The 27661-nt window shown below is 41.9% G+C and overlaps 1 protein-coding gene across 1 annotated transcript in view; it reads right to left on the reverse strand.

Annotated features, from left to right (window-relative positions):
* Positions 1-22385: 22385 nt before the first annotated feature.
* Positions 22386-27661, reverse strand: part of LOC122468590 (myocardial zonula adherens protein) — a 90489-nt gene continuing 85213 nt past the window's right edge. The window contains exon 13 of the mRNA XM_043555330.1: positions 22386-23326. Coding sequence (XP_043411265.1) covers positions 23230-23326 — 97 coding nt within the window. The 3' untranslated portion in view covers positions 22386-23229. The remainder of the gene's footprint in view (positions 23327-27661) is intronic.

Below are 27661 nucleotides of genomic sequence, written 5' to 3' on the forward strand. Positions count from 1 at the left end.
GTGCAACTGTAAGCCCGACAGGTATCCACGATCCCTGCTGTTATGGAGTCTACCGAGGGGTCGAGGGAGGCAGAGATTAATCCGGTAATAATAAAACAATATAATAGTAAGATCGGTATGGGCGCTAGGGCAGGTGTCTCGAAGAAGTGGAATGTACATAGAAAACTGAGTGATGAGTTGGTTAGCCACTGTTGAAGTTGGGGGAACGCGCCAGACAGGTTTTGGTCTATGGTGCTGCGTGCGTCCTAGCCCAAGGCTTAGTGAAGTCCTCAGATTAAAGTTGGAGGGATTTTTGAAGACTCTCAGTGGTCCTATGGCATTTGGAGCAGGACTTTTCTTCATTTGCTGCATGCCTCAGGTATTGCAAGACATTTGGTTGAGCCCACTAGTTTTATGGCACTTCTGAGAGAGACAATCCAAAACACCTTTACTTTCCCCTCTGCCCCCCACCCTCGCTCTGCCAGTACAACACATATTTCCAAAGGTCTGCAAGAGAAGATGATGGGAGGTGCTGTACAAGCCAGCCGAAAACCTCTTTCACAATTCCCTATTGTGCTTGTAGAAAAACAGGCACAAAAACAAGTATTCCCAGGGCACAAAACTAGTAAGTGACAGCATCAGATTTCACTCAAATGCCCAGCTCCTCTTTCTACCACACCAATTTGAAAATCTCCTTCTTTCACTTTATGCCTTTTTCTAAATGTTTAAAACTGTTGAAAGTTTTTTTTCAGGCTGTTACGAGTACAGCAGTGTACTAAGCATCCCAAACAGGTCTTACCTTCTCTCTGGGGTTAAGCTATCAGAGCTGTGTCCCATAGGAAAGACTAGGAAGCATACAAGAGTCACAACAGGTATCAATTGGGAGGTTTGGACACCCCCATAACCTCAACACCATAGCTGAATAGCTATTTCTGTATCCTCCCAATCTCATCCATTCCACCCAGATTAAAGTATCAAAATTCTCAGCATAAGCCCCGCTTTCAAGGACTTCAGCAACCTCCTCCAGCCCAGCTAAATAAGAAATACTTGAGTAAGGCCTTTGGGCCAGGTAGTTGTCCCCTGGTAAACTCCCCCAAAGACTCCCTCCTACTGTCCGTAGGCCACAGCTGTAGGCCTTTATTCAACCCTCACTAGTGAACCCATTCTGGTCCTGGACAACAGGTGTCTGGAGGCCAGGGTGCCTTTCTGTCAGGACTCAGAATTTTGCCCCCTGCTGTTTTCCTTTTGTGGAAAGCTGTCCCTCCTCCTGTAGCCCATTATAAATCTAAGTTCAAGCTTCTCCTCCTCAAGCCTTCCTAGATTATCCCAGCCCCAATTGCTTTTTCTTTTGAGCATAACTATACCTCTTCGAGTGGAAACCTCAGTATAGGAAGCATATTGTTCCTCTCCAGTTATGTTACCACAGTGATTTCTTTTTCCTTTCTAACAAAGTTGTAAGTCAGGGAGTTCTGTCAGTGAGTTGAGTTTGTATTTTTCTGTCTCTCCTAATGCATATGGCAGGTATTGATTGATGGAATCTCCCTCTCTCATTTTTTCTCACTGCCTTTCCCTCGTGTTCCTCTTAATGAAATGTCCCTTTTATATGTACAGAATCTTAAGCTTTTTATTGAAGTATCAGCCATAATAATCGTGAAGATATTTTCAGTAATATGGGATAGAATTTTTTTTTTTTTTTTTTTTTTTTTTTTTTTTTTTAAGAAATGAATTTTATGGGAACTTGGGTAGCTCAGTCAGTTGGGCATCCGACTGCAGCTCAGGTCATGATGTGATTAATGGTTGTGGGCTCCAGCCTTCTCTCAGGCTCTGTTGCTGACACCTCAGAGCCTGGAGCCTGCTTTGGATTCTTTGTGCCCCTCTCCCTCTCCCTCTCCCTCTGCCCCTCCCCCTCCCCCTTTCCTACTCATGCTCTGTCTGTCTCTCAAAAATAAGTAAATATTAAAAATTTTTTTAAAAAGAAATGAATTTTATTAAAGGACACTAACATTGAAAATTAGTACACAGACATCCTATTATTTACTTAGAGCTGTGATAGGCATGTTCTATTCTTGTCTGTAATTGTCTCACAACTGCCAGGCGGTGTCATTTGCCAAAACTGCATTAAATGTAACCTAGCAGAAGTTAGATCCTCAGGGTTTTTTTTTTAAGCTTTAAATAGCCCTGACATGATACTATTACCTTTTTTTTTTTTTTTAATCCAAGTTAGTCAACATATAGTGTAATACTGATTTCAGGAATAGAATTTAGTGACGGATCACTTAAATAAAACACCCAGTGCTCATCACATGTGCCCTCCTTAATGCTCATCACCCATTTAACCCATCCCTATGCAACACTCCACCAGCAACCCTCAGTTTGTTCTCTGTATTTAAGAGTCTTTTATGGTTTCCCATTCTGTTTTTATATTATTTTTGATTCCCTTCGCCTATGTTCATCTGTTGTGTTTCTTAGATTCCACATGTGGGTATAATCATATGATACGTGTCTTTCACTGACTGATTTGGCTTAGCATAATACACTCTAGTTCCATCCATGTTGTTGCAAATGGAAAGATTTCATTCTTTTTGATTGCCAAGTAATACTCCATTTATATATACATACCGCATTTTCTTGATCCATTCATCAATTGATGGACATTTGGGCTCTTTCCGTATGTTGGGTATTGTTGATAGTGCTGCTATAAATGTTAGGGTGCATATGCCCCTTCAAATCAGCATTTTTGTATCCTTTGGGTAAATACCTGGTAGTGCCATTGCTGGGTCATAGGGTAGTTCTACTTTTAATTTGTTGAGGAAACTCCATACTGTTTTCCAGAGTGGCTGCACCAGTTTGCATCCCCAACAGCAGTGCAGAAAGGGTTCCCCTTTCTCCACATCTGTTGTTTCCTCAGTTGTTAATTTTAGCCATTCTGACAAGTGTGAGGTGGTATCTCATTGTGCTTTTGATTTGTATTTCCTTGCTGAAGAGTGATGTTGAACATCTTTTCCTGTATCTGTTAGCCATCTGGATGTCTTCTTTGGAAAAGTGTCTATTCATGTCTTCTGCCCATTTTGTCACTGGCTTATTTGTTTTTTGGTGTTGAGTTTGATAAGTACTCTATAGATTTTGGATTCTAACCCTTTATCTGATGTGTCAGTTGCTAATAGCTTCTTTTTAGTTTTGCTGATTGTTTCCCTCACTGTGCAAAAGCTTTTTATCTTGATGAAGTCTCAATAGTTCATTTTTGCTTTTGTTTCCCTTGCCTCCAGAGACATGTCAAGTAAGAAGTTGCTGTGGCTGAGGTCAAAGAGGTTGTTACCTGTTTTCTCCTCCAGGGTTTTGATGGCTTCCTGTCTTACGTTTAGGTCTTTCCTCCATTTTGAGTTTATTTTTGTGTATGGTATAAGAAAGTGGTCCAGGTTCATTTTTCTGCATGTCACCGTCCTCCAGTTTTCTCAGCACCATTTGCTGAAGAGACTGTCTTTATTCCATTGGATATTCTTTCCTGCTTAGTCACAGACTAGTTGACCATACGTTTGTGGGTCCATTTCTGGATTCTTATTCTGTTCCATCGATCTGTCTGTTTTTGTGCCACTACCATAGTGTGTTGATGATGACACCTTTGTAATACACCTTGAAGTCCGGAATTGTGATGCCTCCGGATTTGGTTTTCTTTTTCAGCATTACTTTGGCTATTCAGGGTCTTTTCTGATTCCAGATAAATTTTAGAACTCTTTGTTCTAGCTTTGTGAAGAATGCTAGTGCTATTTTGATAGGAATTGCATGGAATGTATAGATTGCTTTGGGTACTATTGACATTTTAACAACATTTGTTCTTTCAGTCCATGGAATATGGAGTGTTTTTTCATTTTTTATGTGTTTCTTCAATTTCTTTCATAAGCTTTCTATAGTTTTTAGTGAATAGATTTTTCACCTCCTTAGTTAGGTTTATTCCTCAGTATTTTATGGTTTTTGGTGCAATTGTAAATGGGATCAATTCCTTGACTTCTCTTTCTGCTGCTTCATTATTTGTGTATAGAATTGCAACTGATTTCTGTGCATTGATTTTATATCCTGCGACTTTGCTGAACTCATGGATTAGTTCTAGCAGTTTTTTGGTGGAGTCTTTTGGATTTTTCACATAGAGTATGATATCATCTGTGGAGAGTAAAAGTTTGACTTCCTCCTTGCCAATTTGGATGCTTGTTATTTCTTTGTATTGTCTGACTGCTGAGGCTATGACTTCCAACACTGTGTTGAATAACAGTGGACATTCCTGTCATGTTCCTGACCTTAGGGGGAAAGCTCTCAATTTTTCCCCATTGAGGATCATATTAGTGGTGGGTCTTTTGTATTTGTCCTTTATGATCTTGAGGTATGTTACTTCTATCCCTACTTTCTTGAGGATTTTTATGAATAAAGGATGCTGTATTTTGTCAAATGCATTTTCTGCATCTGATGAGAGGATTATGTGGTTCTTATCCTTTTATTAGTGTGATGTATCACATTGATTGATTTGCAGATATTAAACCAACCCTGCATCCTAGGAATAAATGCCACTTGATCGTGGCGAATAACTCTTTTAATGTATTGTTGGATCCAGTTTGCTCATATCTTGAGAAATTTTGCATCCATGTTCATCAGGGAAATTGGTCTGTAGTTCTCCTTCTTAGTAGGTCTTTGTCTGGTTTTGGAATCACCAGATTCTGCTAGCCTCGTAGAATGAGTTTGTAAGTTTTCCTTCCATTTCTGTTTTTTGGAACAGCTTCAAAAGAATAGTGTTAACCCTTCTTTAAATGTTTAGTAGAATTCCCCTGGAAAGCCATCTGGCCCTGGACTCTTGTTTGTTGGTAGATTTTTGATTACTGATTCAATTTCTTTACTGATTATGGGTCTGTTCAAATTTTCTATTTCTTCCTGTTTCAATTTTGGTAGTTCATATGTTTCTAGGAATTTGTCTATTTCTTCCTGATTGCCCAATTTATTGTCATATAATTGCTCATAATATTCTTTTTTGATTACTGTTTGTGTTTCTGCATTGTTGGTTGTGATGTCTACTTTTTCATTCATGATTTTATTTATTTGGTTTCTTTGCTTTTTCTTCCTGATCAATCTGGCTAGGGGTTTATCAATTTTGTTAATTCTTTCAAAGAATCAGCTTCTGGTTTCCTTGATCTGTTCTACTGTTTGTTTTGTTCTGTTTTGTTTTGATAGCATTAATTTCTGCTCTAATCTCCTGTCTTCTGCTGGTTTGGGGTTTTATTTGCTCTTTTTTCCCCAGCTCTTTTAGATGTAAGGTTAGGTTGTGTATTTGATACTTCTTCCTTGTTTAGGAAGGCCTGGATTGCTATATACTTCCCTCTTATGACCACCTTTCCTGCATCCCAGAGGTTTGGGGCTGTGATGTTTCCTTTTCATTGACTTCCATGTACTTTTTAATTTCCTCTTTAACTTCTGGTTAACCCATTCATTCTTTAGTAGGATATTCTTTAATCTCCACGTATCCATGGTCTTTGCAATTTTTTTCTTGTGGTTGATTTCAAGTTTCATAGTGTTATAGTCTGAAAATATGCAAGGTATGATCTCGATCTTTTTGTACCTGTTGAGGGCTGATTTGTGACCAGTATGTGATCTGTTCTGGGGAATTTTCCATGTGCACTGGAAAAGAAGTGTATTCTGCTTTAGGATGAAATGTTCTGAATATGTCTGTTAAGTCCATCTGGTCCAGTGTGTCATTCAAGCCATTGTTTCCTTGTTGATATGCTGCTTACATGATCTGTCCTTGTTGATATTCTGCTTACATGATCTGTTCATCTGTAAGGGTGTTAAAGTCCCCTACTATTATGGTATTATTTTCAGTGGGTTTCTTTATGTTTGTGATTAATTGGTTTCTATATTTGGTCACTTCCAAGTTGAGGGCATAAATATTTACAATTGTTAGATCTTGTTGGTGGATAGACCCCTTAATTCTTTAAAAAAAATTTTTTTTAATGTTTACTTATTTTTGAGACAAAGACAGAGCATGGACGGGGGAGGGTCAGAGAGAGAGGGAGACACAGAATCCGCAACAGGCTCCAGGCTCTGAGCTGTCAGCAGCTCAGTCAGCTCGATGTGGGACTCAAACTCACGGACCGCGAGATCATGACCTGAGCTGAAGTCACTCAACTGACTGAGCCACCCAGGCGCCCCTAGACCCCTTAATTATGATAGAATGCCCTTCTTCATCTCTTGTTACAGTCTTTATTTTAAAGACTGTTTTATCTAGTTTGTCTAAGTATTGCTACTCCACCTTTCTCTGGACAGCCATTAGCATGATAGATGGTTCTCCATCTATCCCCTTACTTTCCATCTGTAGGTGTCTTTACTAAAATAAGTCTCTTGTAAGCAGCATATAGATGGACCTTGTTTTCTTATCCATTCTGTTACCCTATGACTTTTGATTGGAGCGTTTAGTCCATTGACATTTAGAGTGAGTACTGAAAGATAGGAATTTAATGCCATTGTGTTGCCTGTAGAGATGGTGTTTCTGGTGATGTTCTGTGGTCCTTTCTAGTCTTTGTTGCTTTTTTCTTTTTTGTTTTGTTTTGTCTTTTCTCCACTCAGAGTCCCCCTTAAAATTTCTTGAGGGTCTGGGGGCGCCTGGGTGGCGCAGTCGGTTAAGCGTCCGACTTCAGCCAGGTCACGATCTCGCGGTCCGTGAGTTCGAGCCCCGCATCAGGCTCTGGGCTGATGGCTCAGAGCCTGGAGCTTGTTTCCGATTCTGTGTCTCCCTCTCTCTCTGCCCCTCACCCGTTCATGCTCTGTCTCTGTCTGTCCCAAAAATAAATAAATGTTGAAAAAAAAATTAAAAAATTTCTCGAGGGTCTGGTTTAGAGATCACAATCTCCTTTAGTTTTTGTTTGGGGAACGCTTCATCTCTCCTTCTATTGTGAATGACAATAGATAACGCTGGATAAAGAATTCTTGGCTGCATATTTTTCTGATTCAGCACGTTGAATATACCCTGCCACTTCTTTCTGGTCTGCCAAGTTTCTGTGGATAGTCTACTGCAAACCTGATCTGTCTTCCCTTAAAGGTTAAGGACTTTTTTTTCCCTTGCTGCTTTCCTAACTCTTTCCTTGTCTGTGTATTTTGTGAATTTGACTATGATACACCTTGGCGATGGTCAGTTTTTTTGAATCTAATGGGAGTTCTCTGTGCTTCTTGGATTTTGCTGTCTGTGTCCTTCCCCAGATTAGGGAAGTTTTCTGCATAATTTGCTCACATAAACCTTCTGCCCTTTTTTCTCTCTCTGATGATTTCTCTCTGATGATTTTCTCTCTCTGATGATTCAAATGTTATTCTTTTTTAATAAGTCACTGAGTTCTCTAAGTCTTGTATCATGATCTTTTGCCTTTGTTTCTTTTTTTCTGCTTCATTATTCGCCATAATTTTATCTTCTGTATTGCTGATTTGCTGCTCTGCTTCATCCGTCCTGCCATCATGGCATCCATTCAAGATTGCATCTCAGTTATAGCATTTTTCATTTTGGCCTGCCTAAATTTTATTTCTTTTATCTCTGCTGAAAGGAATTCTCTGGCGTCTTCTCTGCTTTTTTTAACCCTGGATAGTATTCATATTATCATGATTCTAAATTCTAGTTCAGACATCTTATATCTGTGTTGATTAAGTCCCTGGCTGTCATTTTTTTCTTGTTCTTTGTTTTGGGGTAAATTCCTTCATTTTGTCATTTTGGAGGAGGGAAAAAATTAATAAAAAATTAAAATTAAAACATTACAAACAAACAAAAAAAAACAAAGGAAGCTAGATCCTGGGTGTGTTTCAGTCTGCTTTTTGAAAGAGCTTGATAGAATAGAGAAAAAAGGGAGAGGAAAGAAAAAGCAAATGTAAGAAAAAAATTTAAAAAAGATTTATAGAATCAAATGAAATGAAATAGAATTAAAAAAATAAAAAAAATGAAAAAATGTTCTCTTTTTGTGTCTAAGAAAGAGAAAGAAAAGAAAGAAAAAAAGAACACAATTTAAGCAAAAACAGAAACAAAGAAAACGAACAAATAAATGAACCAGCAAACAGAATGAAACCCAAATGAAGTTACATCTGCTTTCCCCTATAACCAAAAGTATGTAGCCCTTTATAGTACACTAAGCAGGTGAAGTGACTTGTGCTGGTAGTCTTGGGATGTGCTTGGAGGGCACAGTTGGGTGGGGCTTGGTGTAATGGCTCCATTCTCCACCAGGTGGCCCTGCTGGGCTTATTAGGGTGGATCAGTGTGAGTGGTTGTGTGCGTGGGAGAGATGGAAATGATTTCACCCAGCTCCCTAGTCTCTGACACAGGAACTTCACACTCTCACTAACCCATGATCAAGCACCCCTCCTTTGTCTCAGGCTTCTGTCCACTCCCCACCTCTACCCTGTTCAAGTCCAAGCTGTCCACCTGCCAGGTGGCACCTCTCTCCAGAGTTTTATCTCAGATAGGATTGTGTTTCAAAACCCCACACTCAGAGACCCCCACAGCTTGGACCCAACTCTCTAGGGGAGGGTCTCACTGACCAATGGTCAGGTGCTGGCTTGCCCCGGAAAACATTTGTGCAATCACACAGCAGCAGAGGTTCAAAGATTATGGCAAATCACTACACAAAGCTGGTTCCAGGCTTCACCATACTCTGGCATCTTTGTCCCAATATCAGCAAACGTGGTTGCACTCCGGGGTCCACTGGGACCTTTGCCTGTGGGGAAGCGGTATGGCCTCCACCATATGCTCTCCATGCAGGGGAACTGCTTCTCCCCATGTGGCATATCCTGCTCCTGGGGATTCACCCTACTTCCTCACCCAAGCCCTGCCAGGCACTGAGCTCCTCCACTGTTTATAGCATCCTGGTGGTATTGAAACCCTCTACTTTCCCCCTGCCCGTGGTTTTGTGGAACAGATTTCTTGTTCGGTGTTTTTACTCTTTCTCTTTAGCTGCTTTCTGGGGGAGTGCTTTTCTCACATGATCCCAATGCATGACACTCTCCTCCTTTCTCTTTCTCTCTCTGTCCTGTCTCTGCAAAAATGACTCCCTACCCTCTGTGGCTTTTCTCTACCCCAGTTCAGCTCTCTGCATTGTGTACCTGCTTAGTTCTGTGGCTCAATTTATGCAGATTGTTGCGTTAATCCTCAGATCAACTTTCTAGGTGTTGAAAAATGGTTTGGTCCTGATTTGTCTGTGTTTCAGGGACAAGACAAGCTCAGGGTCTGCATGGTGCTCCACCATCTTAACTGCTCTCCTGGGATAGAATCTTTTACACAACGTAGCTTAGGACTCCAGGATGTCATAATACAAACCAGAATTCCTAATAACCAACCTCCCATACACAAACTGTCTAGTTCTCTTGTCAGTAACCAAGAGGTTTGGCAAGTGAGGAAACATTACCCTAAAACAAAAGCACTCTGTTTTCTCTTCAGAATGAAAATAGGCAAACTCTTATTTTATGATCCATCAAACAAACAAACAAAAGATAAGTATTAGAACACAGATTTTGGATGCCTCAGTTGGTTAAATATCTGACTTTGGCTCTGGTCATGATCTCACCATTCATGAGTTGGAGCCCCATGTCAGGCTCTGTGCTGACAGCTCAGGGCCTAGAGCCTGCTTCAGATTCTGTCTCCGTCTCTCTCTGCCCCTCTCCCGCTCATGCTCTATCTCTGTCAAAACAAAAAACATTTTTCAAAAATTAAAAAAAAACCCCACAGATTCTAATAGCAGTATCGGGGGAAATGATATAAAATGGAGAAATTTAACACAAAGAGAAACAATGAGTGCCATAGGTTTTAACATCTCCATACTAACCAGGAAAACACTTTGAAAGAAATAGAGCCCACAAACCACAGGCAGGTAATCTCTGCTGAAGAATTCCAACTGCATATCAAGAGCCCACCTGTTATAAAATTGAATCTAGACAAGTGTTTTTAGTTTTTGTTTGTTTTTGGTTTTCACTGCCCTTTTTAAAAAAATCTAAATCACTTTTCTGGTGGTACTAGGACTAATCTCCAGAATAGTAATAGCCCACAGGGTAAACTAGTGAATTTGGCTATTAGAAAGCAAGAAAAATTCAAAATGAAGAATTAAAGGAAACGACAATTTCATCATTATGTGAAGTTCTGCCAGGATGATTTAGCCATTCCATTGCCACCAAGCTGCTTAGGGTGTTGTTTGAACGCAATTTAAAAAGACGAAAAACAAACCTGGGAAAGATTTCCATTTGTCCTTAAAGAGTTGAAGATAAAAATTACAAATCAGTTATAAAATTGGTAGCAATGATCCTCAGAATCTCCAGTTTGCTCTTCTCTGTTTTCTCCCGTTAGTTATCAGGCCACAGAACTGGCCGTGATATGTCTGGAGTCCATCAAAATGGCAGCAAAACTATTTCCCATCCCGTGTGTTCTTTTTACTACGTGAGTTTAACTCTCCTCCTCCCAAGAAATGAATCTATCCTTGAATCTGGGCATGCTTATGACTACAGCAAAAGTGATTTTTTCAGTCTTCATAGTAAAAGGTGATGCAGCTTCCACCTAATTTTCTTGGGGTGTTTACTATTGGAACTCAGCCAGCAAGCCAGCCATGCAGAAACCTGAGTTTGTATGGGTATTTGGTGTTTTGTCAGCCTAAACTGGGGTTTCAGCCAAAAGGAACCATCAACCACCAGATACGAGTGAACAAACCTTTGAATGATTCCAGCCCCCAACTGGCACAGCCTTCCAGGCTTCCAAACTGAGGTCCCAGGCACTGTAGAGTAGAGACATCCCCACTAGGCTCTTTCTGTATTCCTGACTTAACAGTTCTGGGGCATAAGAAAATGGTTGTTGTTTTATATCTTTAAGTTCAGGGTGGTTTGTTAAACAACAGTGATAACAGGAGCATTAATCATGGTTAACCCTCCAGCTGTCATTTGAATCCCATGTGTTTTACCTCCTTGGAGACCCCATTCATTGGTTCATTCAATAAATATTTATTTATCACACGTGAGACACTGTTCTAGGCTTTGGAAATACAGTGGTGAATGAGACAAGTTTCCTGCCACACTGAAACTTCCATTCTGTTAGATGGTACTAAGTGCCACAGAGAAAATTAATATGGGTGGGTTGATAAGGAGTGATTGGGAGGCTACCTTGATTGAGGGTGATTGAGGTTGGTTTTTCAGTGGAGGTAATTTATAAGCTAAGACCTGAATGATGAGAATTAGCTGTGGGAAAGTCTGACAGGAAAGCATCCTAAGTAAAGGGTGGAAGAAATACTAAGGCTCTAAAAGGAGAGGGAGCTCAGCATGGCTAAACAACAAACAAAAGGCTAGGGCTAGATCTTGCAGGGCTTTGTAGGCTAGGATATGGAGTTTAAATTTTACTCCAAGAGAAATGGGAAGCTATCCATTGTAGTCAGCCTCTAGGATGCCTCCCAAAGGTCCTATCCTATAGGAATCCCTTCCCTTTGAATGTGGAATGGATTTATGGACTTATTTCTTACAAATAGAATATGGTAAAAAGTAATACAAATGGTAAAAGTGACAGGGTGTCACTTCCAAAGTTAGGCTGTAAAAGAGTTGAACAGACATTTCATCAAAAGTGTACAAATGAAAAAATAAGTACATGAAAGGTGAGCAGTGTTATTACTCATTAAGAAAATGCAAATTAAAAATACCTTGGGGATACTATAACACAACTATCAGAATGCCTGAAATTAGAAAGACTGACCATACCAAGTGTTGGAAAGGATGTGAGATGACTGGAGCTCACATACACTGCTAACAGGAATGTAAAATAATATAGCCACTTTGGAAAACAATTTGGCAGTTTCTAAAAACCTATCACATAACCCAGCCATTCCTGGGTTATGTGATATATTCTGTATATATACCATATTCTGCTAGGTATTTGCCCAAGAGAAATGGAAGCATGTGTCTATCTGAAGACCTATACCTAAATGTTGATAGCAGCTTTATTTGTAGTGGCCAGAAAACTGGAAACAACCTAATGTCCACCGCTAGGTGAATGGATAAACAAATTGTGTATGTCCATAGGACCGAAGACTGTCACACATGCAACAACGTCAGTGACTCTCAACTATCCTGAGGGAAGGAAGCCAAGAAAAGAGAAGTACATAGTGTACAATTACTTTTATATAAAATTCTAAAAGATGCACACTAAACTTTAGTGACTTGAAAGCAAATCAGTGATTGCCTAATGATGGTGGGGTGGCAGGGAAGGATTATGAAGGAGCAATAGAAAATGTTCGGGGAGTGATTATGTTCGTTGTCTTGATTGTCATAATGGAACTGAACTTATCATTTGAGAAGTCATAACTTATCCCAGTACACTTAAAATATGTCTGGTGCGTTTCATGTTGGTTATACCCCCAGTGAAGCTGTTAAATGTACCCCATCTAGCTTCCACCCTTTACTGGGTCTTCAAGGATAAACTTCCTGAAAGACTTTTCCGCACCCTATTAATCCACATCTTCACCACTCTCACCAGTGCCACAAACCCTCTCATATTTGTCACACCCAAGATGCAGGTTTTAGTCTCTTTCCTCCCTGCTGCCTCTGACCTTGTGACCACTTCCTCCTTCTTAAAACTCTCTGCTAATGTAAGTCCCATGCTACCAATCTCTTCAGGATTTTCATCTCTGGAGACTTTTGCTCTAAGGCTAGAATTAGAGCCAGGGTAAGGACCTTACCACCTGGATGTCCCAAAGGTTTCTCAGGTTCAATTTGTCCAAAGCTGAAGTTAATTTTCCTTCCCCCAACCCACTCTTCCTTTTTTAAAATTCCCACTGTTTAATGGCATCGTCCACCTAGTTGCCCAAGCCAAAAACCAAGTATTCATTCCCACTGTTCTTTGTCCTCAACCCAACAGCCTAAATACCTTCTTCTCTGGACACTCTCCCTCTTCCCACCCTTTCAACACCTCCCCACACAGCCAGAATTGCCTCCATTGCCATTGTCCATGTCCTTGAGCGAACTACTATAACAGCTCCTAAAAGGTTTCCCTATCCCTGTCTAACCTGTCCTTTCCTTCTAACTGCTGTCAGAGAGCTTTCTTCCTTAAAAAATCTAATTTTTCGGGGCACCTGGGTGGCTCAGTAGGTTAAGCGTCCAACTTCGGCTCAGTTTACCATCTCATGGTAACTTGAGTTCAAGCCCCACGTCAGGCTCTGTGCTGACAGCTTGGAGCCGGGAGCCTGCTTTGGATTCTCTGTCTTCCTCTCTCTCTACTCCTTCCCCCCCTCTCCGTTTCTCTCTCTCTCTCTCTCTCTCTCAAAAGTAAATATTAAAAAAATCTAATTTTCTTCCTTCACTTGGAGTGATGATGTGGAAAACACTAATGTCATTGTACAAAGACTAGAAGTGTTCAGTTCGACACTTGTCGGGCCTCTCAGCTCACATATGGTCCTTCCACCATGTTGGGATCACCGGAGGGTATTGGGGAGAGTATTGTGGGGGGCCACGTGGAAGCATGCCCAGTATCTCTGCCTAGAATTGACAGTGGTGTGTGGTCACAGTGGCAGTGGTGTGCGATGAAAGTATAAATGACAGATTTAGCCCAACTCCTGCCAAATGGTAGGAACTTGGGAAGCAGAATGATGGTTAGTGGAAGGTTAGTCCCCCAAAAAAATGTAAAGGAGAGGATAGGCTCATATTTCAACCAAAGTTATTGGGAATAATGATCACCGAAAAAGAAACCTATGATAATTAATTTTGTGTGTTAGTTGCCTAGGTCATGGTGCCCAGATAGTTGATCAAACATTATTCTAGATGTTTCTTTGAAGGTGTTTTTTGTCTGAGATTAACATTCAAATCCATGAACTTTGAGTAAAGTAAATTCCTCCCCATAATGTGAGTGGGCCTCATTCAATCAGTTGGAGCCTTTAACAGAACAAAGACTGACCTCCCCTACTCAAGAAGGAATTCGGCCAGCAGACAGTCTTCAGACTTGAACTGCAGCAGTGTTTTTCCCTGGCTCCCCACCCTGCTTCCTACCTGCAAGTATAATCACATGAGCCAAATCTATTTCTCTGGAATTCATTTTAAGGAATTGGCTCACATGGTTATATACACACACACACACATCCTACTGCATCGGTTTCTCTGATGAACCCTGACTGATACAGAGCCTGATAGCATCAGCCTTTAGGAAAATCAAGGCTCCATCATAGCTGGACTTCAGGGAGAGAGGGCTGATGAGAGCAAATGCTGGCCTTTGCTCTGCCCCTGCTATGAGCTGGGCATATGGAGAAGACACGGGAACCAAGATTCATAAACAAATTTGGATCAAATTCTGTTTTCTTTCGTGTTTTTTTTTTTTTTTCAAGCATTCGTTTGGGAATTGAACATGGTGAACATTCAAACCATTGCAGCCATAACTAATGAAAAATTAATAAAAAATGGTAAATGTTAGACTTTGTTGAACAATAATGGCCGACATCTGTGTACCATTTCCCAAACCAGCTCTTCCTATCAGTCCCCAAACTGCTTTTCTTAGAGGGCAGTGGGGACCAGCCCACTTTACAGAAGGAGACACAAGTGCCAGCATCTTGTGACGTTCCTTGCCCTGCTACTTTGTCTGTCGGTCCCTCAGCACAGAACTTGACAAATAACCAGCAGGAGCCTGGCCAGTTAGAGGAGAGAAACAAAGAAGGAAACAGGGAATTGGAATCTGCCACGAGAAAAGCAGAGTGAAAAACAGTTAAGGAAAGGAACTGGTAAAGAGGGAAATAAAACAGTAGAAGTGGCAGTAGGGATTCTCTGCACAGAAACCAGACACAGAAAGCTTCATAGGAAGTCTTATGCTGAGAAAGTCACAGATAAATCCTTCATTTCCCTTACAGCTCTATAATTCTGTTGTACAAAATGTCACATTCCTCCTTCTTTGTATTTTACTGTAATCCCACCGCAACAAAAGGTTTTCCTGGGCTACCGGGGGGTTGAGGCTGTAAAGTGCATGTACTCCACACTAAAAGTAAATTCTTGTATTAGTTATCCAAACTGTTTGAAATGAGGAACGAAATTTTCAACTCCTATCTGCCTCTTTATCAGCAAATAGTAATTTAAAGCCATTTACCAGGGCTGTGGCTCCCCAGTAACAGACTATGGCCTATTAAAATTAATCCTGATAGAAGATCCTTGCTGCTTTCTCTAAGCACATTCAGGCCACTGGTTTATGAACAGGATGAACAGACGGCCCATCCCAGAGGGCTTGAGGGAGGAAGCACGTTAAAATGGACGCCTGCCTTTTTGTTTGCTCAGCTGCTTGGAAAAACTAAGACCGAGGGAAATGGGATTAATCAAGGGGGCAGTTGCCCATGGAAAAAAAATAGGAAGACTCTGGTGAGAAAATCCCAGCCAAATAAGGTTCAAGTTGAAGGGAAAGAATTCTTTTCTCTTCAGACTTTCACATGGTTGAATGTTATTTGGTGACAAATCTTCCATTTCTGGCCACCACAGCATTTTATGAACTTTACAATAGTGTGGGAAGAGAGATTTGAGAGAAAAAATAATTAAATGTTTAATTCTCTGAAAATTCATGTAATGTTACTTTAATTAGCAAATTTAATGAAGATTATTGGTTAGATAAGTGATTGTGATTGAATAACATCTTTTCTTTGATTTTTCATATGAACAAACAAACCAGAAAAAAAGCTCTTAAAAGGTCACATGTACTGATTTGTGGTATAGGCTGCATAGATGTTGTAGCTGAGGCCTCTCTTCTCAGTTTAGGAGAAAGAATCTCTTCAGAATCAAGACAGACTCTTGACCTAAAATATCTTCTCCTCCCCTTGACTTAGTTCACTTCCCTGTGACACACTGAAATTCCGGCAACAAGATGACTAGGTTAACAAGGATCTTCCTTTGAGACCATAGATATTTCTAAAAGGTTTGTGGCCAACCAGTCATTTACACACCAGTATGAATTGGTTCCAAATGGCTATCTGACCTAAGGTGATAACCTCTACTAAAGGAGTGGAGTTTGATAGGAGGTAAAGGGAGAAAATTGAGAGGTTTTTGAACAACTGGAGAGGAAGAGTAGACCAGAGAGAGTATTACAACAGGGTTTACATAGCAGGAAGACCCTAGAGGGCCTCCTATCCAGGATTTGGAGAATATGTAGAACAGGCAAAGTAGGAGAATGTCAAAACAAAACTTGGCTTGGAATTGGTTCAGATTCCATGCTGGAGGGCAGACCTCCTATATGTAAATGGACCTTGTCTAAGATTTTTCATAAAACATTGAGTACATCGTATATCATAAGATGGCTACAAAAATTATTTCATCAAAAATAAATGCAGATAAATATGCTTATGCTTCTTTTGTGCTCAGAGAAAGTGGTTTTCACATATATTTATCAGAAAATAGAAAAGGAGAGTAAGGGAGGTAATTTGCAAAGTCACTAAAGGGTGAGATGTCACAATTTCCTTTCCTTTCCTTTCCTTTCCTTTCAAATTTTACGCGGAAGGGAGTTTGGAGTTGAGCCTTGCGTGGAGGGAAAGAAGAACCAGGCCTTGACTATAATGTCAGCACACAATATATCTCACTCTTTGCAGTCTGAGGTCTATCAGAGGCTATGAAATAAACTGGTGACCAGCAGCAGGATGGAGTTCGAGAAAGCTGGCTACCCCTCTCCTCTTGCTAGACCTGGCCAAAATCAAGTGTCTGGTCACCTTTAATGTTCTGTCTTGCACAAAAAAGAACACAGCTCTGGAAAGCTTCAGCTAGGGGAAGTGAGGGGGAGGCACAAGGGATGCCCATGAAATATATAGTAGGGAGAATTATTCAAAAAAGAAAAAGTCCTTGATTTTCTTCCCAAAACTTTGGAGGAGAGAACAGTCAAGCATAGTAAATAGGACAATAAAGGTGATCGAGATCAGAAAATTGAAGGGGTGGCTGTCAATCTCCAACTATGTCTTTATGGGGAGAGGGTTTATGTACCACTAACTTTGTGGCCAGTTTCTCTGGATTTCAGTCTCCTCCTGTTTAAAATGAGGGTATTGAACCAGACAAACTCCAAGATGCCTTTCAACGCTTAAATGATATGATTCTAGGATGATTAATGTTTTAATACATTCTTTGGCAACATCTGCATCTATTTAAGCTCATAAATGTTGAGAAGAAATATTTGGTATGCAGTAAACCAGGAAGCAGGTAGCTCCCTGTAAATAAATACTCCTCCAACATTGATGATATTTCGGGTCTTATCAACCCTTGCTGTACTCCCATACTTGCCCATATCTTATGGAACTGGATAATGTTTTCCATCACCTAGAATTCTTGAGCTTAATTTAATTTTTATATCTAGTGGATGACAGCTCTGAGTAATTTAAGATTGTCTATAAGGCTTTAAAAAAAACCCTGAAGTTGTCAGAAGACAAAAAAAAAAAAAGTCCTATAATGAATGATGTGAGAGGAACATCATTTCCAGCAGACAAGAGAAAAAGGTAGTTTGAAGGACTATTTTTTATAATGCACAGAAAAAAAAGTTTGATAATGTAAGTAAAGGGTTGCAAATTGTGGGTCTTTGGCCATGTCCACTCTACATATGGATTTTTTTGACAGGACAGAGTTTTTCAAAATCATGAATTGAGTGATTTTAAGATGGGCATGTACTGACCATCTGGGTGAGCATCCCCTCAGCCAGCCACTCACCCCGTTACCCTACCCCAGACCCTTTCCACCTCTGTGCAGACCCTGGGTACCAGGGCATTGGAGTTTGTGTGTGTCAGGAGTATAAATGAAAATTTTTGCCCAACATTTTTCTTTTCTGAGAGGCTACAGTAAATCCCATGGAAACTTCCTAGGTCACTAGTAGAAGATACATACTTACTACATGGAAGTGTTCTTTACCCCTGAATCTCAGTTTCCCTAACATCTTCTGTGTTTTAAGAATCCCCATAAACGATTCTCAGATAATTTATAGAATTAACGTCCCCCCGGAGTACAAATTTCATTAAGATTACAGGGTTTATTTTCTCTAGAATTAAGTATAAAAAGGGAATTTTAACTCAGAAAGACTCAGCCTTTTCTGGGAGGAAACCAGTTTCCTTGTATAGTCCAACTAAATAAGTGCTAGAATCAAAGGTTCTAATTCTGTTGTTTTGAATATTTCCTAAAGAATTGTTTGTAAGCATCTGAATACATAGTCATTGTTTACAAAGCTTGACACAACGTTGTCACCGATTTTAAGAAAAGCCGTTTTAAAAGAAAATTATGAATCTTTATGATCACTGTGGAAACATTAGCATCTTTATAACATATTTTCTATTTTTAATTCCATATGGAGGATTTGGGGACCAAAACAAGGTTAACTTGAGACAGCCCTAATTTCCTTCCCAGCCCCCCAAAAATGTTTAAATAAATTCATGGGTACCATAAAGACACTTTATTTTAGGGTTTGGGCCACAAAGTGACCGGTTAAGTTTTTTCAGGCTGAATGTGTTTTGTTTAGGAGGGTGGCAAGTTAAGAGGAAAAGAGAGAATTAAAATATTTGCAAGATGTCATTAATCTCCAGCAAGAGCCTAGAGTTGTTTTTTTTTTCCCCCCCCTCTTCATTTCAGAACTAATCCAGCTTTCTGTTATTTGGCTCAGAAAAGTCTTAAATCTGTAACAAGAGAGTAACTTCCTGTTCTCAAGAGTATGGCTGCCAAAGAAAACATTTACAAGAAAAGTCCCAGGGCCAAAAAATTGCCTACTAATTATTTCTTAACCCCCTCCCACCCCTAATTCAGGAAGGTGAATGCTGTAAATGCTGTATGTTAAAACTCAAAAGTATGTGTTGAAAAATTAAGAGAAAACCCCTAAGAACTGTTTGCTATTTATTTATATTTTATTGCATTCAAATTACATGGGTTTTACGGCCCTTGGGCACAAATTAATGTTTCTTATAATATTTTGTTCGGAATTCCACAAAGATTATACTATGCCTTTATCAAAATACGTGATGGCAGTTTTTACCGGGCACCTTCCCAACTGAAGACGGGGAAGCAACCCCAACCTTCAGGACCTGACTAGCACTGCCAGCTAGGCCATGATGTCGCTCCAAATTGGCCTGACTCAGCAGTGAGGTCTTGGTGTTCCCCTCGGTGATCTGTCTTATTCAGGGCAATGCCAATCAAAGTCCCAGCAGCCTTGGGTAGAAATGGACAGACTGGAAAACTCATATGGAAATGTGAAGGACCCAGAATACCCTAAACCACTTAGAAAAAGAACAAAGTTGGAAAGCCTGTGCCACCTGACTTCAAGCCTTATTAGAACACTCTGATGATCAAGAGAGTGTAGACTCGGTATCAAGATGGCAAATAGATCGATGTAACAAAGTAGTGAGTGTATATATTGACTGATGCAAATATCGCCAAGTGATTTTCAACAATGGTACCGAAGCAATTAGGTGGAAAACGGGTAGTCTTTTCAACAAAGAGTGCTCAAATAATTTATACTACACACCGTGTGTTAGTAATCTAATCCTGTCCCGACACATTATCCCAAAATTTAGCCACCAGTCTCCCTCTGGTTCTTTTTGCCTCTGGTCTCTCTTTCCAGAAATACATCTCCAGTCTCCTTTTTGGCCTTTCCCTTTCCTGACAAAATCAAATGGGTTATTCTCAGATTTGCATAGGAGGAAAAGGACACTACAGTTTATTTAATCTGTGTATCCACCACATGTTTTCCCCCACTCCCCTCCCACACAATCCCGCTCACTAGTCTTCATGGAGTCTCTAATCTGTGTTCAATAAGAGGAGATCCTTGGATTTGCAAATATTCATGATGCAACACCTCTTTCCCAATGATTACTAGTAATAATGGCAGGTGGCAACTGTCGGCATGTGTCTGGCAAATTTTCCCACGTTCTTTCACGTGATCTGCACAGCAGGCCTATGAGGGGGGTACAGTTTGAGTTCGAGGCAAAACTACTCAGAGCACTGAGCCTGAGAGCTCAAGTGGCCTCACCAAACAGGTACTGTGATTTAGTTGCAGACCCGGGACTGACTCCAGACTTCCCACCTGTGTTCTGGAATTAAGCCTGTGTGGTTTCAGACAATTTTCATCTCTCTTTGAGTTTGTTTCCTTGTCCACAAAATGGCACTAGTAACATCTTCCACATAGAATGATTGCCAAGATTTAATGGATATATGCCGGGTCTGGCTCAGTAACTCTTGGTGTCCTGTACTTCCCCAGCCAGGGCTCTTTCTGGAGTGTTTTGCATTTGTAGATTTCTTCATGATTATCAGGGTTTGGAATGGGTCCCCTCCTTTATGGGAAATTACCTCCCAAGGAGAGACAGGAAATGGACATGATGATCAGTCATTAGATAGAAGAAGGAGGGCCTAGGAAAAAGTACCCCTGGGATTTCAGAGACAGCAGAGATCAGGAAGAGCCAGACTCACTGGGAACAATTTTGCAGAGGCGAGGGTCTCGAGGTGCACATGTCTGTCTCCCCAGCGCCGATGGCATGCGCTGGTTGAACTGAACTGGGCCTCTGAGTCTGGATGTGAAGAAGAGCACTGTGGTCTGAGGTGGCCTGAGCCAACACACGAGGGAATCCTGCCCTTCCTGTCACATGCTCCCACCCCACCCCTTACCTTAGGGGGACCACCCCCAGAGCTCCTGGAGCAGGAAGACAGCATTTGCTGGGGGAGGAAGAGGGTGCCCAGGGTAGACTCACCACCAGCTCAGAGGTCAGCCTTGGTTGATGCCCCCTCTAGAGGGGGGAGGGCCTGTCACATCAAGCAACTCCGAGCTCTTTCCAGATGTCCCTTTCCCTGCCAGCCCTGAAGTCTGCCCTCTGGGGCCGGTCCCACCCAGATTCTAACCCCATTTCGGTCACAGGGCTTGAATATTTTCTGTCTCCATGGCTGGCTCTCGCTTTTGACTAAGCAGCAGGACTTCTCTGATTCGAGGATCCCGGGGAAAGCAAGCCCGCTTCCTCTAAGTCCAGGCCTGCTTCCTGTTTGCTGCCCATGTTCTCTCTGGGCCCTCGGGACGCCTACAGGCCTGCAGCTCACACCTGCACAGTCCCTGAGCTCAGGTATCCAAAGGCAATATCCTGAAGGAACTTTTTTCACTGCCTGTTAGGGGGACAGGTCTGCCTCAAGCAAGCAACTTTATATACTCCTTCGTTTTCTCATTCCCAGTGTTGGCAAAGGGGTCAGGAAACCACATTCTCATCCTGTTGATAAGAATTTAAATGGACACACACTTCCACAGCCCCGGTTGGAGCATATGCACCAGAAGACTTAAGTTGGCATAATTTTTTAAAAATGTTTCTTTATTTTGAGAGAGAAAGAGCATGCACACACAAGTGGGAGAGGGGCAAGGAGAGAGAGGGGGAGAGACAGTGAGAGAAGAAAGAGTCTGTGCTGTCAGCGCAGAGCCCAGTGTGGGGCTCAGTCTCGCGGACCGTGAGATCATGACCTGAATCAAAATCAAGAATCGGATGCTTAACCGACTGAGTCACCCAGGCACCCCAAGTTCACATCATTTTTGTCTCAGCCCAGCGATTCCTCTTCTAGGAATTTATCCTGAGAAAGTAGTTAGGCAAGCGTACAAAGATGCGTGTAGAAGAGGATTCATCAGAGGACTGCTTAAGAAAAGGAGACAACTTCCAAAATTCCAACCTGACTGGATAGGTCCAGGAAGTCATAGTATGCCAATGAAATGGAATCCAATTAATTATAAGAAGCAGTACCATAGATCTATATACCTATATCCATATCTAGATTGATCACAGTATAGTAAGTACATTACAAAGGTATGTATTGATAATAGCATTTAGTAAGCAAGTGCCTACTGTGTGCCACGCATCACGTTAGAACTTCATGGACATTAACTCATGTAATCTTCACACCAACTCCGGTTAGGAAAGAACTATCACTGATTGCATCTTACAGGGGCTCGAAGAGGTTCTGTGACTTGCCCAAAGCATATACTAGTGACGGAGCTCAGTCCCCTGAGCCCATGTTACTGAATATCATGATTCTGCTTCTCAGTATACTGCCATGCTTGTTTTAAAAACAAAATAAATAGTGTGTGTGTGTGTGTGTGTGTGAAGAAAGCGAAGAAGGACTGAAATGAAAATATTGATAGAGGCACTATTCTAGAATGTTACTTTTTTATTTAGGATAAAACCTTGCTTACAAAGCTATTTTTCATTTCAATAAGATAAAATTACTATGTAATATTAGAATTTGCAGATAATGTTCAGTTTTACACACACACACACACGCTGGTGCTCTCTCACATACACACACCCTCTCTTATGGTTTATAAATGCTTCTAAGGGCTACTGACTGAAAGATCACTGTGCCCTCACTTTGACATTCCAGATCCCGGTTCCGCTGTCTACCTCTTCTACCTGCCCATGGATGAAACACAGAGCCAACACGGGTAGAACAAAATATATGGCATTTATTAAACATATGTGACACAGATTGTAATATCAAAGTAGAGCATGCATGAACAAATTATTCATTTAACAGAAACACCAGTCGATACTGAAAACATGAAATGATTACATTTCCACAACATACAAAATTTTTTCAGTTAAAATGAGAAAGAAAAAAATCACAGGTAAAATAAATACATTGATTTCAGTGAGCCCCATACAGACATAAGGCACAAATTAAACCGGAGGATTAGCACATGGGAATGAGGCACCCATGCCCGCAAGAGGCCAGTCTCCAACCGCGGCTCCCACACCCCACACACATCCTGGCACCAAGAAGAGAGAGCGTCTGCATGCTGGGAAGCCTTCCCTCCTGGCCAGGTCTCCCCAGGTGCCCACGCTCCCGCAGACAGGCTTCTCGGCACCAGAGAAACACTGCCTCTAATACTTTTATGGGTAAATAAAACCTTCATGCTGTAACAAATGATCCTGACGTGAATAACGTGAAATTTCAAATTAATGCCCTTTTTCCTCCCAGCTGAAGGCTAGTAAAACAGAAAATAAATTGTGAGGGAATTCTCCTGATAGAATTTCAGTGTCTACTCCCAAAGCTAATGACGGCCCAGTATAGCACGGTTGGGTGTTTGAAATATGACCTCGACACCTCTCTCTCCTGCCCTCCCCTTCCACCTCCGCTTTCCTTCATGTTTTAGAAGTACATCAGAGTCAGCAATCTCCTTTCTGGCTTAAACCTGTATAGGACGAGGTGGTAGCCACCTTTCCCAGCCTCAAGCCACAGGGTTCTAGGGCCTTTGTCCCTCTGTCCAAAGCGACTGTCTCCAGGCACCTAAGTCAGAGTTTTCTTCAGGGTTAACTCCAGGACTCGTGTGTACGGTGTGTAATTCCTGGAAGGCATTGCGATCTCACGAGTCCTCCCTGTTGGGCTGAGAAACGAGAAAAGGCAAGTCAGGAAGATAGACCAAAACTCCCCACAGTCTTCAAGTGAGACAGCTCTAGAAAATGGTTTTGCAGCCACGGCAGCCTGAAAATAAACTGACAGAATGCAGTTGAATCTTTTGTTTAAATATTATAAGAGGGACCATTAATCTTAGCAATTTTGAAAAGTCATGCTAAATATCATTCAGAAAAATAAAAAAAAAAAAACATGTATTTAAAGAACTCAAAATTATTTTAATGTAGGGGAGCCTGGGTGGCTCAGTCGATTAGGTGTCTGACTTTGGCTCAGGTCACAACCTTGCAGTTTGTGAGTTCAAGCCCCAAGTCAGGCTCTGTGCTGACAGCTCAGGACCTGGAGCCTGCTTCAGATTCTGTGTCTCCCTCTCTCTCTTTCCCTCCCCACCTCACACACTGTCTCTCTCTCTCAAATAAACATTAAAAAAATTTTAATAAAAAAATAAAATGATTTTAATGTAGTGTGTTAGGTACTATAATAGATGCAAAATGAGCCGGATATTCTCCATTTGCCCATTCGGATAACTCTCCCCCTTCTCCACCCCACTCTGTGCCTTTGGGAAGCTGACCTGATGTCAGCATCCATGGGCTCCCTTAGAATTTAGCTTCCAGTTGGTTTTGACCAGTTGGGAACTGGTAGCAGGGGATAAGAGAATGGAAGGACAGTGAGGTCATCACATTTGTTCCCTTCTGGCCAGACTGCAGGTTGGTGGTTGGCTGCATTCCTCTAGCAGAGGCCACAGTTCCCAGCACCCCCCTTTTGTGTGTTCTATTGGCTTCTTCCCCCTGCCTCTGCAGAGGCCCAGTCTGGTGACCACTTCCACTGTGCTAGCTCCAGAGTAAGGCACTGTCCCTCTTTTACTTTTCTCAAAGCTGTCCAAACCTTCATCTAAGTCTCTTCAATCTTCCTGTCTTGCCAGGACCTTGAGCAATACAAGAATTAACATATTACGGGCGAACTGAGGGCAGAACGAGTTCGCGGCACTTATGAGGAGGGCATCTGGAAATTCGCACAGAGGCGGCATCTTGAAGGGTGCTTAGGCGTTCCTCTGGTGGACAAGGAGATGGGAATTCAGGCAGAAGGGATAGTGTGCGCAAAGGCAAACGAAGGGTGAACACAAGGACTCTGGGTGTGGAAAGACACACTTGGTAGGACTGGAGCAAAGAGTTCACGACAGAAAATGGCAGAAGACGAGGCCTGGTGTGGAAGGGCCCTGTGTGCCCTGCTAAGGAGTTCAGAAAGGGACACAGAGCCACTAAGGAGGGGAGTGATATGCTCATGTTCTTATTCTAGCAAGATTCCTTGGCACCACTGATGGTTGGCTGCAGAGGGGTTAGTCTGAAGGCAGAAAGTGAACAGATTTTTGCTATTTAGGAGGCGAGAGAGAGGTCATGAGAACTTGAATTCTGACTGTAGCACTTGAGGTGAAGTAGGAAGGAAAAGGTAGGGAGATACTGGGAAGGTAGAATTAACCAGGATTTGGTGACTGAGATGGAGAAAATATCCCACTTCTTTTTCCTCCTGGACACATAACTACCTTTCCCAGCCCCCTTGGCAATGTAATGGGCCATATGACTAAAGGGGAAAAAATGATGTATGTTACTTCCAGGTTTAGCCCATAAAATCCTTCTGCATAACCCTCCATGCCCAATCTCTTCCCTTTCATGCAGAGGATGTAGCGGAGGGCCCAAAAGGTCTCCAAAACCCAGGCAGAGTCATTAGTTGAAAGAATCTGGGCTCCTGAATGTGTGCAAGGAGGCCCATGCCAGTTAGTCTTGGACCGTATCACAATCACGAGAAATCAGTATTTTGCCAAGCTGAGGTTTGTGGGCTTTTTGTTACAGCAGCTAACATTTCGTACCCCAACTACTGCAATGACCAATTGTATGTATGAGATACGAGTCCGCTCCCTTCCCTGAACTGCCCATAGCCAATCTTTCACAAAGTGATAGGGAATCTACCTCCTTAGCTGCTGTTTGTCATCTGTCTTCTCTATTCCCTCAGCCACTGCCCGAGTTCAGGCTCTCAACATTTATCTTTGACTATCTTTGACTACTTTGAATACTTCAGGAGTATTCTAAATGGTCTCCCTGCCTTCCGTCTCAGCAAGTCTTCCCCCTCTGCAAATCCTCTACCCATTTTGCTGTCAAAGAGATCTCACTGATAAAAGAAGCACATTACTGTTCCTAAGACTTTTCATTGTTGCCCCATTGCTTCCTGGATGAAGTCTAAGCTCCCGTGCATGGTCTTAAAGGCCCTCTACCATCTCCTGCTATTTCTCCCATGGTTTTCATCATGGCCACACTGCCGTTCTCATGTTGTCCCCTCCACCTTGAATGCTCCCCTAATCAAATGGGTCTGGTGAATCCCTGCCTGTATTTCAAGACTCAGACATCGCCTCCAATATGACAGTTTCCCTGATTCTGCACCGCAGGGATAGAAACGATCATTCCTTTCTTTTTCTGCTTGTTTTCAGTTTCCTTGAACAGTGGTGCTCACTTTTCTGCTTCCACAAAATCACTTTTGCTAAACCTTCCTAGCAGTTAACACCTCCCACTACCCTGAAGTGATTTGCAACTATAGTTGGGATACAGCTTCTTAGGCGGTGTGTTAGAAGCTTGGGGGAGATTTTAAACTTTTATGTCTCTCTCCAAGAGATTCAGTATGTCTTCTCCATGCTCTCCAAACCATCCTCCCCACATACACCGCGAAAAGGACTTACGGGCTTCCGGCACACCACTGGAAGCATCCCACAGCCCCCATTGGTCTACACATCCTCTGCCAGTTACAATTTCGTGAAGGGTGAAAACCGTAGCTCACCCCTCTCCGTGAGTCTAGCAGCTCACTCAGGCCAGGCACACAGCTATCACTCAATGTATGGATGACGAAGGAAACCAGGGGATGAAGGATTCCCAGGAGTAAGTGGTCAGCAGGTCACCTGCCATAGGTAGAGGAATCCACAAGATCTGTCAGTCGAGGGGTCCCCAGTGACCTGACCAGGCACTTTGGTGGAGTGCCAGGGGCAGGAGCCAGATGGTGATTTGTGCCAACCACTGTGAAAATTCCACATAACGGAAATGGTCTCTGGTGATAATATCCTAAAAGCCCATAAAGTCCAGAAATATTTATAAAGGTGAACGTTCTGGGTTTCAAAAACAGGCTTTCCTATCCCAGCCTTTCAAAAGGAAGTGAGGTATTTTATTTGGTTGATCACTAGGAAACAACAGGATTTCAAGAACACAAATAATTTCAACCACAGAACTAAAATTCAGCCATTTTCTTTAACACTTTAAGGCTATTGTTAACCTTTTATTAATCCATAAAGAGGCAGTTCCCCCGGGGGAAACAATAGCAGAGTCAGCAAATAGAGCTTTGACAAAAAACTACTTTGTGTTCTGGTCTCTACGATAGAAATAGGAGATGGAGGCATTTTAAAGCGCTTACTATGTGCTGGGCACTTGTGACCACGGGGAATATGTTTCCATTACATCACACCTATTCAGGCATAATTTATGAGCTTGCTGGAAGCCAAGTTTCACTAAGGGGCAAGGAGAAAGTCTTTTTTTCTTTTCATTTTTTGTTTTTCATTTTCTCTTTGAAGGCTAGCGGACTGGAAATTACTCTCAGTGGCTTTACTTAATATATATCAAACTTTCAAATCAAACTCTTAAGTCTTTTCTAAAAGACAGGTGTTTAAAACCCCTGAAATGACAGTGAGTGCCTTCTCAGCCCTTTCCTTCCGTCTTTACTCTAAGATCTGTGCTCTCTAGAAATGTATGGAATGCAAGGGTTAGATGAAAAGGAGAAACGAGGCAGAAGGTGGTATTTGAGTCAACTAGACACAGAGAACCTGGGTCTCCAGCAGGCTGGTGGCAGGGGGTATGGAGGTCACGAAGCAGGTCATGCAGGGAGGAAACAGGACTGTGTGGGCACTGAGGCCATCCTGGAGCAGAAGTGCCCACGGTGTACTGAGCTTAGGGACCTGATACCATGGTGGCAGCCACCAATGGAAATAGGAAAATGCGCCCTCTATGCTGGGACTTCATACCTGTATCTTACTTCACCATCCCAGCAAGTTTCTGAGGGAATTACTGTCAAAAACCTTCCAGTTCTGAGTGAAGAAACTGAGACTCAAAGAGGTTAGGGATTTGCCCAAAGCTGTAGATGTAGTGAGAGGCAGACCCAGGACCTAAACCCAGGTCTAATTTCTAAGCCAGTGTTCTTAACCACTACTAAGAGGAACTGGCTTCGATGGAAAAAAAAATGATGCAGTCAGCTATGGATGCTGTAGGTGGGTATGAAGATC

Source organism: Prionailurus bengalensis, chromosome B3 (genome assembly GCF_016509475.1).
Source record: "Prionailurus bengalensis isolate Pbe53 chromosome B3, Fcat_Pben_1.1_paternal_pri, whole genome shotgun sequence".
NCBI lineage: Eukaryota > Metazoa > Chordata > Mammalia > Carnivora > Felidae > Prionailurus > Prionailurus bengalensis.